At 42.3% G+C, this 15,834-nt stretch overlaps 1 protein-coding gene across 1 annotated transcript in view; it reads left to right on the forward strand.

Moving 5' to 3' along the window:
- LOC131912931 (conserved oligomeric Golgi complex subunit 6-like) overlaps positions 1-15,834 on the forward strand; it is a 50,561-nt gene that overhangs the window by 12,490 nt on the left and 22,237 nt on the right. Inside the window, 7 exon segments of the mRNA XM_059265220.1 lie at positions 154-236; positions 577-647; positions 2,673-2,766; positions 7,573-7,701; positions 7,777-7,868; positions 10,834-10,898; positions 14,796-14,904. Coding sequence (XP_059121203.1) covers positions 154-236; positions 577-647; positions 2,673-2,766; positions 7,573-7,701; positions 7,777-7,868; positions 10,834-10,898; positions 14,796-14,904 — 643 coding nt within the window.

Here is a 15,834-nt window from a genome sequence, read left to right on the forward strand (position 1 = left end):
TATGCCTTCTGTAAAAATACAGTTGAAATCTGCATAAGACTTCATTATAAGTGGTAGGATTTTGTTTCACCTTTGTAGTGATTTTTAATTCAGGGTAGTATAGTTTACCTCACAACACAGATTTTTTTTTTAATGACATTTTTAATTTTAAAGGACTTTTTCAAGGCATTAGGAAGAGTGAAACAGATTCATAATGATGTCAAAGTTCTGTTGCGAACCAACCAGCAGACAGCAGGGTGAGTAGCTGCTTGGCAAGCCAGTCACATTGCTGCTTGTGTCTATAAACATTCAGAGTCATTCTAGGTTCCTTTTGAAACTATATTCTGTGAAATAGGAATTTAATCTTCACTTGCCTTTGGGAAAGGTGGAAGTTCATTGCCTTATATATTTGACTAAAAGAAGAGTTGGAATTAACTGATGGAAGTAATATTTAACATTTATTTAATTGTAAAAAAAAGACTGAAAAAATTCCATAAAATGATAAAACGTTAAGGGCCAAACTGTCATGTAATTAGATTCTTAGATCTAACTGTTGGCTAAAGTTTACATTGTATAACTCTTTAATTTTCACTTAAGTTTGGAAATTATGGAACAGATGGCCTTGCTTCAAGAAACGGCTTATGAACGACTTTACCGATGGGCTCAAAGTAAGTGATTCTTTCATGCAAACTAGTACTTAATCCTTAAAATTTCCCTTGGCCGCCGGGCGGTGGTGGCGCACGCCTTTAATCCCAGCACTCGGGAGGCAGAGCCAGGCGGATCTCTGTGAGTTCGAGGCCAGCCTGGGCTACCAAGTGAGTTCCAGGAGAGGCGCAAAGCTACACAGAGAAACCCTGTCTCGAAAAACCAAAAAAAAAAAAAAAAAAAAAAAAAAAAAAAAAAAAAAATTTCCCTTGGCCTTATCTGACTTCTTCAGACCTGTTTGTATATGTGTGTGGAGAGCACACAAGTGAGTGCAGGTGCCCGCAGAGGCCAAGTCACAGGTGGTTGTGAGCCTCCCAACATGGGTGCTGGAAACTGAGCTGAGACCTCTTAGAGCAGTCTGTACCTTAACTGCTGAGCCATCTCTCAGTCCCAATTGATATTTTTTTTTTTACAAAGCAGAACCAACTCTACATGTTCACGTCCCGTGTTTAGGTTTTTATCCAGAACATTGCTGAAGAGTGGGATAAATGACGACTATATATTCTCTAAGGGAAAACAGCAAAGACGGTGCTTCTGCCCTAGAATAAATAAATGGAGGTGGCATTTGATTGGGCAGCTCGTGCCACTTATGTAGCTTTCGTGTTACAAATGGTGGATTCATTTTCTAGTCCACTGGTGAGATAGAATGATCAGTGTGTCATTTTGGCGGTCTGGCGGAAATCAGGCCTGGTTCTCACCATGACATTAGTGTTGGAAGGGCATATCACGTAGTCTCTCTCCTTCCTTGTCTGACTGTTGGACTAGTTGGGTTGCTTACGTTTGTAAGGATGAAGTCTTGAGTTTTCCTTGCTGGCTGTCACTAAGGGCTCCTACCTGCTTGCTTTGTCTTGTGACCCATCTTCATCCTTGTCTTCCACCTTTGAAGCCCACATGTGTGGCCAGTTCACTCCCATTTTCATTTCTGACTTGTTGTGGCATCCTCTTCTATTTTAGGTTACCTTGAACTTACCTTGGCAGTTTGAGAAAATTCCCTAGCATCAAAGTTTTTAATTTTTAGTCCATCGTCAATGTTTCTTTTGCCACAAAAGGCAGTAACATTTACAGGTTCCAGGAACTTGAGTGCAGGTAACTTAAGAGGTTATTTTGCTTAGACACAGGAGTCCTGTGGTGTGTCTCCAGTGTTAACTCAGGCCCTGGAAGTCCCGCAAGATTGACTAAAACATTTTGCTTTTAAAATGTTTTAGGAAGTGTTTGCAAACTAATGTGTTAAATCAGAGAAGATGGTTTCATTGAGCAAGAGTGGCATGTGAATGTGCAGTATGTTAGGTATTATCAGCTGACCGGTGCAAGGGCTGGAGCTAATGCAGTTAGCTGGCTGTACCTGCATTACACTGTACTGATGCCTAGTCCTCTGCTCTGTTGGTTTAAGGTCTAGATTCCTTGTTTCTCTACCTCTTCTTGTTTGTATGGTTTGCTCCCATCTGGAGCATTGTCTTTCTCTGTATCCAGGTCTTGTCTCAGTCTTCAAGACTACATAAGGTTCTGTGTGCCCCCTGGAGCGGTCCACACCTACTGTGATCAGTGACTAACTGTGATGCATTGATATGCTGCTGTTTTATTATATAACTTCACGTTTGTTTTATCCTTGTGGCTGGACTCTACTTCCTCAAAGGCAGGTCATTGCCTCAGGTTTTTTTTGTTGTTGTTGTTGTTTTGTTTTGTATTGTTTTGTTTTGTTTTTGTGCTTCCTTAACATCTAAGCTGGTATTGGCCAGCTGTGCAGCCTTGGCTCCCAGGAGTGGTAGAGCCATGTTAAGGTGCCTCAGCATTTCTCATTGTGTGCTGGGAATGAACCACCTCTATGAGTCTGAAAGATTGGGAATTTCCTCAGTTCTTTGAACATAGTAGGGATTTGCAAGCACATTTTAGTTAAATCTGAGGTGTAAAATGAGATAGTGATTGCTTCTGAAGAAAAGAGCTGGAAATGTGAACAGACAGCAGAAGTTATAATGCTGATTATGTTCCAGGTGAATGCAGAGCATTGACACAAGAGTCCTGTGATGTGTCTACAGTGTTAACTCAGGCCATGGAAGCCCTGCAGGACAGGCCTGTCTTATACAAGTAAGACTTACTGCTTTGTCTTTGATTATTACCTTATTGTAGCATTACCAGATTCCTGTCACTGTGATGCTCAGTGACACTTCCTTCTCCGTGTGTACTGTTGGAGCACCGGGTTATTGGAATGCTGCATGTAATAAGGGGGGACCAAGGTGTCCTCCCCTGCAGTATGACTGTCTCTTAGTTGTGTGGCGCCAGGTGGCTGAGCCAGTTTGCCATCTCATTAACTCCCTTAGACTTGTACATCACTAAAACTCCTATAGCACCACAGCCCTGGGAGGATGCAGTTATATAAGGATTGTATAATGCAGTTAAACTGAGATGAAAAAGAGTATTCACAGCCAGGGCTCCATCAGTGGGCATTTTTTTTAAAAGGTCCAGGTCTTTGCTCTTGGAAGAATGCCATCTAAGATCTTCGTATTAATGCTTTGGGTAGGAACCCTGTGCATTTTAATTCGGTGATTTTTAAATTCTCTATCTTAATAGTAAAACAAAAGTCAGTGCATTTTTAAAGCTCTGGAGCAGAGTGAACATGAGCTGTAAGGACAGCAAGTGTTGATGCTGTGAGAGATGACCGGGGCTTCATCCGGAGCCACCCACTTGCTCACAGTCACCTGTCGTAGAGACCCTTGCGGGGTCCCCTTTCATCGATGTTTGAAGTATTTATCACCATTACATCACAGACCACGAACGCTGTGCCAGCCCTGTTAATGACAGTATTGCTATGACGCTTACAAGTGCATGTTAGAGGATAGGTCCTGTTCTGGCTGCTTCCCTCAGGCTCCTAGAACTTCAGACATCATATAAACAAATGGGTTATAATAGGATGTGTCTTTGATAGACTGAATGCCATGTTCCAGGTGCTGTGTGGCCCAAGTGTCCCGTGGTAGGAGAGGAGGGTGACCTTGAGGGTGCCCTTCCTAAGGGAAAGAGTATACAGTGAGTCTCAGGTTGAAAAGGTGTTTTCTGGGAGGAAGCAGAATACTCCACTTTGAGGGAGTAGATGGTGTGAAGATGTGAACTGGTTGGAAAGGTGTGAACTGGCTGTGAGTTAATGTGCATCTATGACAAGCTGGTGCTGACTACTGATAGCAGCTTTGAAATCACTCCTACCTGATAGTATTGGCAATGACTTGTATCTGTCAGAGACTTGTAGTTCCTCAGACATGTGTGCTTGGTTTTCAGCAAGCGTTGCATTGGCCTCAGATTCATCCTTGTTCAGAAGTTACTATTTTGTAATGCCTCATGTATTTTGGACACTGATAACTTCCATGCTAGCACACAGTGTGCATTGGTAACATCAGTCTGGCCACCTTCCACTGCCCCCATTCAATTCCTGGTAGACCTTGCTTCAGAGCAAGGGTTTTTAGAGGTGGGGAATTATTTTCACAGTTGCTAAACTTGGCTTATTTTGCTTAAAATGACATCTTCAGTTCCATCCATTTTGCTGCAAAGGGAAAAGTTTCATACTTCTTTGTTGTTATTAATGCTCTGTGATGTATGTGCACTAGACTTTTAATGCATTCATCTGTTGATGGGCATCTAGACTGATTTATGTCATAGAAGTCAATGTTGGATGTCTTCTCACTCACCTAATTACTATTGTTGCTATTATTAATGTTGTTGTTCTGTGAAGCAGGGTCCCTCACTTAATCGAGAGCTCACACATTCAGCATGACCAGCCAGCCAGTGAGCTGCAGGATCCTCTTGTTTCTACTTCCTCAGGCCTATGATTTCAGGTGTGCATCATCATCCTGGCTTTTTACATGGGTACTGGAGACCTGAACCTAGATCCTCATGGCTGTGTGGCAGGTCCTATATCAGTGAGCCATCTTCCCAGACCCCAAGTACTGAACTTTTAGAGTGGGTTCTTGAGTTAGATATCCCGAACAAGGCCTTGAGCCTCTGTGAGGTTTGGTTTCCTAGGCAGAATGAGGAGAGTAACAATGCCAGCTTTACGAGGCTCTGGAGGGCCTCATTCTGTTAGGTGCCTAACTAATGCTTAGTGCAGCGTGCATGCTAGACATTTCGAGCCAGTGGGGAGGCGGGCAGAAAGCTGCGGCCTAAGCAGGGGTCTGTGGAGCCAACAGCACAGCAGAGGGAAACTCGAAAGCCAGAGGAAAAGAGCAAAAACCTACTCTGAGAAGCACAAACCAGCAGGGTAGTAATAGAATCTGGAAGGCTGTCGGAGATGTTTGGAGATTGAGTAGGAAAGTAGCCTGCAGAGCCCAGCCATTCAGCAGGCTGTGGTGAAGGCTAAGAAAGAAAAATCCGCCTTTTCTTATGTCATCATCTTTCTTAGTGTGTTTGACAACTGTGGGGTGCTTCCTGTTAACCAGCAGATGGCAGTGTATGAACTTCATCACAGCAGTGTGTAGCCCTCTCAAGAAAATGTCAATTGAAGTCCTTGAAAAAGTTGCCTGTCTTGTGTTTCTTAGTCATTGTAACTGTAATTCTAATGTGTTACATTAATAAACCACTGTACCTATCAGTTTTCATTGTCAACTCAGCACAAACTGGGACCACCTGGAAAGAGGAATTATGTGCCTCAGGCTGGCTATGGATGTGCCAGGGTGCCGTGGGATCACCTTGACTATTAATTGAGATGAGAAGACTACATGGATGTGGTGGCACTCTGCGTAGACTGGGTGTGAGCCGTGTAAGAGGAAGAGGGCTCACTGGGCTGAAGCGGCCCAGGAGGCAGTGAGCGTGCAGCAGTGTGCATCTTTGTGCTTGTCTGTGCATGTGCTGTGGCCTGCTTCCAGTCCTGCCTTGACTTTCCAGAGGAGATGGACTGTGAGCTAAAAAACTCCTTTCTCTCCAGTTGCCGGGTGTTTTTATCCCAGCAACAGAAACGAAACCAGAACAGCAGTGTCCAGATCTTTCTTATTCAAAGCTGAGTATAAATGGACAGCAGTGTCCAGATCTTTCTTGCAAAGCTGAGTATAAATGGACAGCAGTGTCCAGATCTTTCTTGCAAAGCTGAGTATAAATTGAAGTTTTTAAAACAAATTGCCAGCTCTTCACCTTTAGTAAACCTGAAGAGTACAGGTTACCTCAGGATGTGGCAACTTGTACAAAACTGATCCATTTTTATTTTTTTTTTATTTTTTTATGAATTTGTGTTGTATTCCAAAAAGGAGATTCTACAGTATTCTTTTCTTTTAATTTGCTTTTTTGACAAGAAGTTTAGAATATTTATGTATTTTGATTATTCACTCTTATAAAAGCTACATTTTGAAAATTTGACCTTTGTTGGGAAAGTCCTTTTAGCTGTATCTGTCTCTGAGATGGATGTTCCATGTCTAACAGCTTCATGTTGTTTTTCTTAAATTATGTTTATCCTGCAGGATGATTAACATTAAATGGGACTTCATGTTACTATACAGGTTAAATCCCGGTGTTCACCACACCTGATAAGCATACTCCCTTGAGAACACAGAGTGGATTCACTTGTCTCTGGTATCACGGCCCCAGTCCTAGAAACAAACGTTACCTTATTTTATATGGGGTCTAGGGAAGGAAGATTGGGGTTTTTCTGCTTAAAAAGGTGAAGGTTTGGGGTGTTGCTGTGATAAGTATCAGTCATTGGATCATAAGTTTCAATGGTAAGATTGCCAGCAAGATCTGTCTGGTTTAAACGTGTGTGATCAAAGAGCACAGAGAAGAAAACAAACACGAACTGTTTGGTTCGAAATTGTCTTAAAGTACAGAAAGAAAATGAAGCATTTGTGTGTTGTAACCAAGCTTTGCCTGGTCGTGCATTTCCCCTCCCTCTGCTAGGCTGCGTCCTGCAGAGATCTCAGAACTAGAGTGAGCAGTCCTCAGAAGAAGTCCGTGTTCGTAAAACTAGCTGTCTGCCATTTCACCCACTTCCCTCTCAGTTGGAAATGGTATAAATAATAAAACATCCAACAATGTTCCTATTTTTAATAGAACATGGACGTCTTATTATATCTACAACATAATAAAGAAAACAATGTAGCCTGAGAAAATAATTCCCCTGGACGTCTTGGGAAAACTTTGGTAAATTTTGTTTGTTAGTTATTGAATTCATTCTTAATATTTAGGCTGGTAAAAGATTGTTTAGGGATTTTAAAAATGGTAGTGTGGAATTGGAGGGTATAAAGAATGGCAGTTATATTAGGAAACAAGATCTGATTCCAGCCATCCCCACAAACTCATCCCAGATTGCCCTGTACTCTAGATTGTAGCTTTCTTTCTCTGTCAGTTCTTCTACCATAGAAAAGTTTCCCCCATTTTCAGCCATAATGGGTGACTTCTGATATAAGAGAAAGGATATTTACTGTTCATAGATAGCCAGTTAATAAATGTAATGAACAACTAGTGTGTCTCATTGGAGTCAAAATAAGCTTTTAAAATTAGTAGCAATTTTGGGTCAGTATTTGATGCTAAGTTATAGTAACATAAGGAGAAAATTTTAATATGGGGGAAAAAGCCCTGGTGTTTGGGCTGTAGAATTCTAACCAGCTTCTGGGACCTAGTATGTGGCTTTCTGAAAACTTTGGAGCATCATGTTTTAGCTGCCATGAAGCCAGGCCAGCTGTTCCTATTGCTGCTTCCTCTACTATTGCCTCGTCCCAAGCATTCTTTCCTTGAAGGAGCAAGATCTGTACCTGTGGATTGAATGTTCAGCACACTAAACCTACTTGTCCCTCTTAGTCTCAAGATAGTGCTGCTTGAGGAGTGTGAACCTAATGAAGCTTTCCTGTCTTGCTGATCTTAGGCATGGAGCGAGGAGTCTGTTAGGGAAACGTAGCTACTTCTCTCATAATGTGTTTCTTCTAGGTATACCTTAGATGAATTTGGAACGGCCAGGCGCAGTACTGTTGTTCGAGGGTTTATTGATGCTCTCACAAGAGGAGGGCCAGGAGGTACACCGTGACCCATTGAAATGCACTCCCACGACCCTTTGAGGTACAGTAATTGACACTGGTAGAGGATTTGACACTTTTCCCTGGGACATCTTTACTAACAGGTGGTTTTCTTTAGGTATGTGGGAGATATGCTGGCATGGCTCCATCAAGCTACTGCCTCTGAGAAGGAACATCTGGAAGCTCTCTTAAAGCATGTAACTGCACAGGGTCAGTGTACTGACAGTTATTGCTAATGCTTAATAGAGAAAATGCACGTGGCTTCTGTGTTTCCGTTGCTGTCTTCACTGAGATAAACACTTCACACTTAGATGGCACATAAGCGTCCAGCTGTTCTTACACACACACACACACACACACACACACACACACACACACACCTGCCTCATTTCTGCTTAATAGACTTCTTTGCTGTCATCTGTTGCTTAGGGTCTGCTTACCTTCTACTAGACTGCTGCTCTCTGTTAAGACATGGCTGGAGTGCCCAGCATACATTAGCTCAGACCCTCAGCATCACGCTTAGTGGCAAGGATGCAGTGAACAGGCTGAGTGTTCCTTATATCACTAAGCTGTACTGGTTTATTTCTGCCACCCAGACTCTTCATTCTCAGGGGACTGTTCTAAAGTTCTTTATTTTGATAATTACCATAGGTGCTTAAAATGTTTGGGTTTTAAGGGGGAACAATGACTATATTCTAGAGTTGCTGATGTCTATAAAATTTCTAATTTTCTTAGTTATAACTTCCTTAAGAGGTATGTTAGCTTCTTTTTTGGTTGCTGTGATAAAATTGCCAACAAAAGCAATAATAGAAGGAAAGAGTTCTACTGGGACAGGGAAGGCGTGGGAGCAGGAGTGGGAAGGGGTTGGTCATAGCAGTTCACAGTTAGGAAGCGGAGAGATGATGCAGGGACTCCATTAGAGTGGTCCACAGTGAGGAACCAGAGAGAGATGATGCAGGGACTCCATTAGAGTGGTCCGTTAGTGAGGAACCAGAGAGAGATGATGCTGGAGCTCCATCATAGTGGTCCACAGTGAGGAACCAGAGAGAGATGATGCTGGAGCTCCATCATGGCAGTCCATAGTCAGAAGCAGAGAGAGATGATGCTGGTGTGCCTTGGGCACTCTTGTTCTTTTCCCCCATTTGAATCAGTTTGGGCCCAGTCCACATTTAGGGTGAGTCTTCTGCCTCAATTAAACCACTCTGGAAATGCCTTCACAGATATACCCAGATATTTGTGTCTTGAATGATTCTAAAATCTAGTCAAGTTGATGAGATCAAGCATTACAAGAGCCTGGGGTTTAGTGTGTAAGTTAAGGGTGTTCTGATTTTGATAGGAAGTAGAGAGAATGTAGATGCTGTTCCTAGTATCACCTGACTGGGTGGTGTAGAGTAGCTGTACATCACTGTGGATCATCAGATGATTTGTGGGAGAAGCCATGTACAAGTTGGTGGTGGCACTTAGGTCACAAACTCAGCTCTTCGGTATTGAGATTTGATGAAGCATATGTCTTAGATTGGTACGAAGTTTGCACTTTTTGTTTGTGTGAAACATGGTCTTACTGTGTGTCTCAGGCTGGCCTCAAACTGCCATTCCTGCCTCAGCCTTCTGAGTGCTGGAGTTATAGGCCAGCCAGGGCTACATAGTGAGGCCCCACCCCCTTTCCAAAGGGGATTGGAGATGGTAGAGAAGGGATGTGTTTCCTTGAAGGTGCCTTTAGAAGAGTTTATGTGAGAGACAGTGTTCAGAGGTTTGAAGATAAGTTATTGTTAGGTTGAATTCTGAGCCTCACTCTGAAAATGAAAGTGGTTGCCTGTCTGCCTCACCTTATAATTGTATGGTGCTTGGTGGTAATCAGGAGCAATGCCAGTGTTTCCTGGGGTGGCATAGTCATTTTTCATCCTTCCACTCTCGTATGTTAGCCACACTGTGCCTCCAGTGAGGCATTTGCAGAACCGTCCTGCTGTGCCTTCCCTACCTCTTCCAGCTCATGGGGCTCATGTGGGGTTTGCTTTGTGTCCCTCTCAGTTTCCTCACAAAAGGGTTCTGTGGTTGCTTTTTTTCTACTCTTTACTCTTTGGGGGCCCACCACCCAGCTCCCAAATAAATCACAGAGTCTTATTCTTCTTTATGAATGTTCAGCCTTAGCTTGGCTTGTTTCTAGCCAGCTTTTCTTAACTTACCCCATCTGCCTTTTGCCTCTGGGCTTTTATCTTTCTCTATTCTAAATACCTTTCTTTACTTCTTACTCCATGGCTTGCTGTGTAGCTGGGTGGCTGGCCCCTAGAGTCCTCTCTCCTTCTCTCGTTCCTTAATCCTCTCCTCCCATATTTCTCCTCCTATTTATTCTCTCTGCTTGCCAGCCCCACCTATCCTTTTTCCTGCTTTGCTATTGGCTGTTCAGCTCTTTATTAGACCAATCAGGTGTTTTAGACAGGCACAGTAACACAGCTTCACAGAGTTAAACAAATGCAACAGAAAAGAATGCAGCACTTCTTTGCATCATTAAACAAATGTTCCACAGCATAAACAAATGTAGCACAATTAAAATAATGTTCTACAACAGAATTCATTTTGTTACTCATCATTCACACTAATTATCAGCATTTTATAGATACATACTAGTTACCAGCACCATTAGAAACATGTCACATAGCTGTGGAACATGCATGGGACCAGACGAGGCCCTCTGCATAGGGGAGACAGTTGTGTACCTGGGTCTGTGTGAGGAGCCCCTGGCAGTGTGATCAGGATCTATCCCTGATGCATGAGCTGGCTTTCTGGAGCCTATTACCTGTGGTGGGACGCCTGGCTCAGCCTTGATACAGGGGGAGGGGCTTGGTCCTGCCTCAACTAAATGTACCAGGTTTTGCTGACTCCCCATGGGAAGCCTTGCACTTTTGGAGGAGGGGATGGGGGGTGGGCCAGGGTGGGAAAGGCTGGAGGGGAGCAGGAGGAGGATGAGTAGGGGAATTCATGGTTGGTATGTAAAATGAATAAAAAATTCCTTAAATAAAAAAGAAACATATCAAAAATTATACTTAACAAAATGTTGCTATTTATTTTAAATGCCATACATGACATTAATCGTAAGTATTTTTGATCAATAGTTCTTAAAACTTACAGAAGTTAGGTATAACTTGGGAAAAAATAATTATGTTGTACTTAATTTTAGGTGTTGAAGAAAATATTCAAGAAGTTGTTGGACATATCACTGAGGGTGTGTGTCGGCCTCTAAAGGTAAAAGGTTTTGTGGTTTCAGGTATCTGACCAAAGTATTGACTTGTTCTTACTTAGTTCAGAGAAATTGATAAGTAACAGCTTGAAATCGAGCCACAATTTTGTCAAATTAACACATCAACTAGACTGATAAAATGCACTTAAGCTGAAAGCATTGCCTGCTCTCTAAGAAAGTGGGAATAACTAGTTCACATTCAGCTGACCTTTAGGTTACGCTTCCTGTGCCACTGTTAAGTGAGCAAGGACAGCCTTCGATTGGAACAAAAGCAAGTGAATGAGTGTGTCACTGTATTGTCTGGAGCACAGTGCCGCCTTTTGCTTATCATCCTAATCAATAATGATTAGTCGAGATATGAGCATATTTACCCGTCGCTGTTGCTGCCGGACTACTTGCCGTCAGGGGGCGGACTCTGGAGTCAGCAGGTTCGGAACACGTTCTGCTCTTGTCCCAGTCCTCAACTCTTCTGTGCTACAGTATGCTCCCATAGGCCCTGCTCTCAGTGCCTCCTGTGGACACTGGAGGGTGTGTGAGGCAGATGGGTGTGGGTTCACGGTGCTTGCACACACCTGCCACAGACTTCTTTCCATTATGGATTCAAAGAAAGCTTGGCAGTGGACTGACTTCCTTTTAGTATATAGACATTAAGTTTTATGATGTATTCGTATCATAAACTGAATATTTTCTATTTCTAAGGTTTTCTTTGGTGTTTTGATCCAGGCAAACAAACCTCAGATGACCTACCTTTTGACAGTTTATTATGTTGATAAATTCAAATATTACCATAACTTGATAATAAGTACTTGATATTATTTTATGTTTTCCACCAAATGAAATACTTCCTGCCAGTGTGATGTTCAGACAGTCATAATCCATATTCATTTTACTTGCTTTGTCTACTACTAACAGTTGTTAAAAGAGTTAGAGAGAGTAAAATTAAGCTCTTACCAAACGTGGTGGTCCATACCTATACCCCAGCGTTCTAGGAGGCTAGTGTAGGAGATACTGCATTTGAGACCAACCTGGATGACATAGTAAGTTGGAGGCTGGTCTGTGCGACACAGATCCACCCTGTCTTAACACCACCACCCCAAAATTTTATTTTCCTACAACTTTACTTAGCAGCCCAAACATCTATTATCATGTTACTAGGAGACATTTAGCTGCTTAAAAGTTAAGAAGAATGAGTTTTACATTAGAGATAAAGCGAGCACATCCCTAAGAACAGTATTTGTTAAGATGAAAGTTCTCTTGGTTAGGGCTTCTATTGCTGTGATAAAACTATGATCACTGGCAACTTGGGAGGAAATGGTTGATTTTGCTGTATTTCCCCATCACACTCTGTCACCGAGGGACGTCAGGGCAGGAACCTGGAGGCAGGAGTTGAGGCAGAGGCCGTGGGTGGGTGCTGTGTACTGGCTCGCTCTCAGGGCTTCTTCAGCCCGATCTGTTTTACAGTCCAGGAACAGCTGCACATGGGTGACACCGCCCACAGTGAGCCAGGCCTGCCCACATCAATCTTCAGTCAAGAAAATGTCCCACAGATTGGTCCACAGGCCAGTCTAGGGGGAGATTTCCTCATTTGAAGTTCCCTCTTCCAAAATTACTCCAGCTTCTGTCAGGTTGACAAAAAATAGCTAGCACAGAAGCCTGTTGATTTCCAGGGTGTTTTTTTGTTTTTTTGTTTTTTTTTGTCTGTTTGTTTTAAGAACTCTGTAGTCTGTTTAAAATGACTTCCATTGTATGTAGGATGCTGTCTCCTCAGCATCAGACTCACAGTAAGACTTGTGGCCAGGGGAACCAGGATTTGTGAGTCTGCCCTCTTCAGGTCCATGGGTTACAGCCCTTCCTTCCCATAAATGTTCCGTCTCTTCTAATAAAACCTTTAACGTGCCATGTGCACCTGACCTCCTTGAATTGTGCGTTCTGTGAAAATAGATGTGCAGACAGAGATAAGAGGCATGGGAAATGGAGCTGGGTAGCACATGGTTTGGAATGGGCATTGTGCTCTGCCTAGACAGAGGTCAGGACACGGGGCCTGTCAGTTTCTCCTCCCTCCCTTTCTCCCTCCCTCCCCCTCTCCCCTCTGTCCCATCCTTGCTCTGGCATTAACAGGACAGCACTGCCCGTGTCCCTTGTGTCCTGGCTTTGCTGCTGTTAGATTTCCTGCATCCTGTCTACCCCTTTAAGCATCTCCCCACGTCTCCCTTGTCCTTCTAATAAGGACGGTGATTTACCAAGTACTTGGATGTCGGATCTGTGCCCCACACTTCCTCTCTGTTCTCAAGCTTTGCCAAGGACAGTTCTCCAGCACCATCTCCAGTCTAACTCCCAGCCCGCTGCTGCCCTCACATCCTTAGTCTCTTTAGTTTTTAGTTTTTTTGTTTTTTTGTCCTCTTGTAACAAAGATTGCATTTTCCCTAAGACTTTTGGTTTTGCTGAATGGCTGGTGTCTTTTGTGGCCTTTGTGAGAAGGGTGTTTCTTGGTGTGGCATTTGTCACACTACCTTTCCGGGTTCTCTGTGCTGTCTCTGCTGTGACTCCAGGGTGCCACTTTCCCTGAGAGCTCGGGGCTGACAGAGGTGGGTTTCTGTCATTTCTTCTCTGTCTTCCTTCCTTCCCCTCTTTCCTTTCTTTTTTGTCTACCATCTGCTCTTCTCACTTTCTTTCTGAAGGGAGTAGGAATGAAGAATTGATGTCTCCATCTGTCTATAATTAATGGCCTTTATAGTTTAATAGTTGTGTTAAGATTTTAAAAACAACATTTTTAGTGATGTAATATATAATTGTAATCGTGGGAGCTTGTTGACAAGCAGTCTGGTTAGCCAGTGAACTCTAGGTTCAGTGAAAGACCTTGTTCAAAAGGCAAGGTTGAGAGTAATTCAGGAAGACACCATATGTAGGTTGCTGGCCCCTACATAGGCATGCAAAAGTATTCACACTTGCATGCAACACACACCAAGAAAGATGTTCATATGGAAATTGATGATTTTAAAATATAAATGTCATTCCTTGTCTTATTGCCTCTTGCCAAAGAGGAGTCACTTTCATTAACACGCAAATATGAAGATAAATTAATCTCCATAACTAAAGAGGCCTTTGTAAAATGTTACACATACAATGCACACATATATTTGCTAACAGTATTATATCCTGAAATCAAAGAACAGAGAAACCTTAACTTTCAAAGGGTTTGTTGAACATGTGTGCAGGGTTGTACCAGATGCTGCAGAGATTGAAGGATGTAAGAAACAATGTCTGTGTTTAGAAAGCAGAAAGATAATCAGAGGAGTAGCAGCGTAAGGACAGACAGAATAGATGGTGTGAGCATCATCGGTAACAAGGGGATGCTGACTAAGGGAGAGAGCAGTGGGTGGTAGGAGTTAATTAGAAGATTCTAGGAAGAGTAAGTTCATCTTCAACTAGGTCTTGCTCCTCCTGCCTTACATCTGGACAGATTCGTCGGTGTTCATTCATGGCTTTCCTAGTCTCTGCTATCAGGAACAAATGGTGTGATGCAGGCGGAATTCTTTCTTCCCTTTTTACGAGTGGTGCTGACTAGCATCTGTGTTAGGAATGCTGTGCTGCTTTTGCAGTTAGTCTCAACTAGATCTACATACGCTGTGGTGCCGAACCGCAGAGTGGCCCTGCCCTGGTTTTCAGTATTACCTGCTTTGAGTCAAATGTTGCAGATAGTGAGTCTTTTTTAAGAATTTGTACTAAAATGTTTTTATCGCATGACTTAATATGCAAAGTTTCTTTAGAAAGCATTTTGTGATTGCTACAATAATGAAGTTGTCTCTTGAGTACTTTTATGTTGTTTATACCCCATCATTAATGAAGAAAAGGTATACTTTTAAGAAATAAATGTTCAGGAATTTTTCTTTGTGTTTCCATAGGTTCGAATTGAACAAGTAATACTTGCTGAACCTGGGGCAGTTTTATTGTATAAAATCTCTAACCTTCTCAAGTTTTACCACCATACAGTCAGGTAACTGAAGAGTAAATGTGCTGCATGCCCTGGAGTGTTTCTCTGTTGTCAGAATACACTCCGGTTTCTACTGTGTGTGTCATGTGAGACCTTGCATGTTCAGTGTACCTGTATGCCTTGGGGCCTGCATTCTTCTCCCTTCCTTTTCCATGCATGACCACACACACACACACACACACACACACACACACACACACACACACACACAGATAGATACATACATACACAGACACACACGTACACACAGAAACAGACAGATACACATACACACACAGAGACACACAGAGATAGACACACACACACAGATAGACACACAGAATCACACACACAGACACACACATTACACACACATTCAACGTACATAACGAAATAGGTCTACAAAGTAAGCCTTGCAGCTTTAGTAAATGAGATCCATGACAACCAGAGCCACTGCGTATAGGTAGACTAGGACATAATGAGTGAACTGTGTCATCTGGGCACCAATGTCCTCGATTCTTTATTGGCATTTAGTTTTGCTTGAATGATAACATAGACATAGCTTCATCTTCTCTCCAGAAAAGTAAGTTTATAACATTGGAAATCATGTGTCTTACCTAAATATATTAAAATTAAAATCCCTTTCGGTATATCAGTGAGGAAAACAAGTGTACGTACTTATCTCCTTGCAATAAAGTAAGAAATCTCTTGGATGGATCTAATAATCTATTTAATAGAAAATTGAATATCAACAAATAAGCTAATATAATCAATTATTTCAAAATAGGTGAGTTTCATAATTAGTCTAAATACACTGTTATTTAAAGCAGCTGTATGAAGTTGAGTAACTAGTTTGTAGATAAGATGTTGATAGGATATGTTAGTTTTAATGAAAAGAACTCAGTATTATGCAACCTAATTATCAAATCAGTAAGAGCTATTGATTGTCTTTTTTAGAATTAAAGCCAGAC

Source organism: Peromyscus eremicus, chromosome 6 (genome assembly GCF_949786415.1).
Source record: "Peromyscus eremicus chromosome 6, PerEre_H2_v1, whole genome shotgun sequence".
In the NCBI taxonomy this organism is placed as follows: domain Eukaryota; kingdom Metazoa; phylum Chordata; class Mammalia; order Rodentia; family Cricetidae; genus Peromyscus; species Peromyscus eremicus.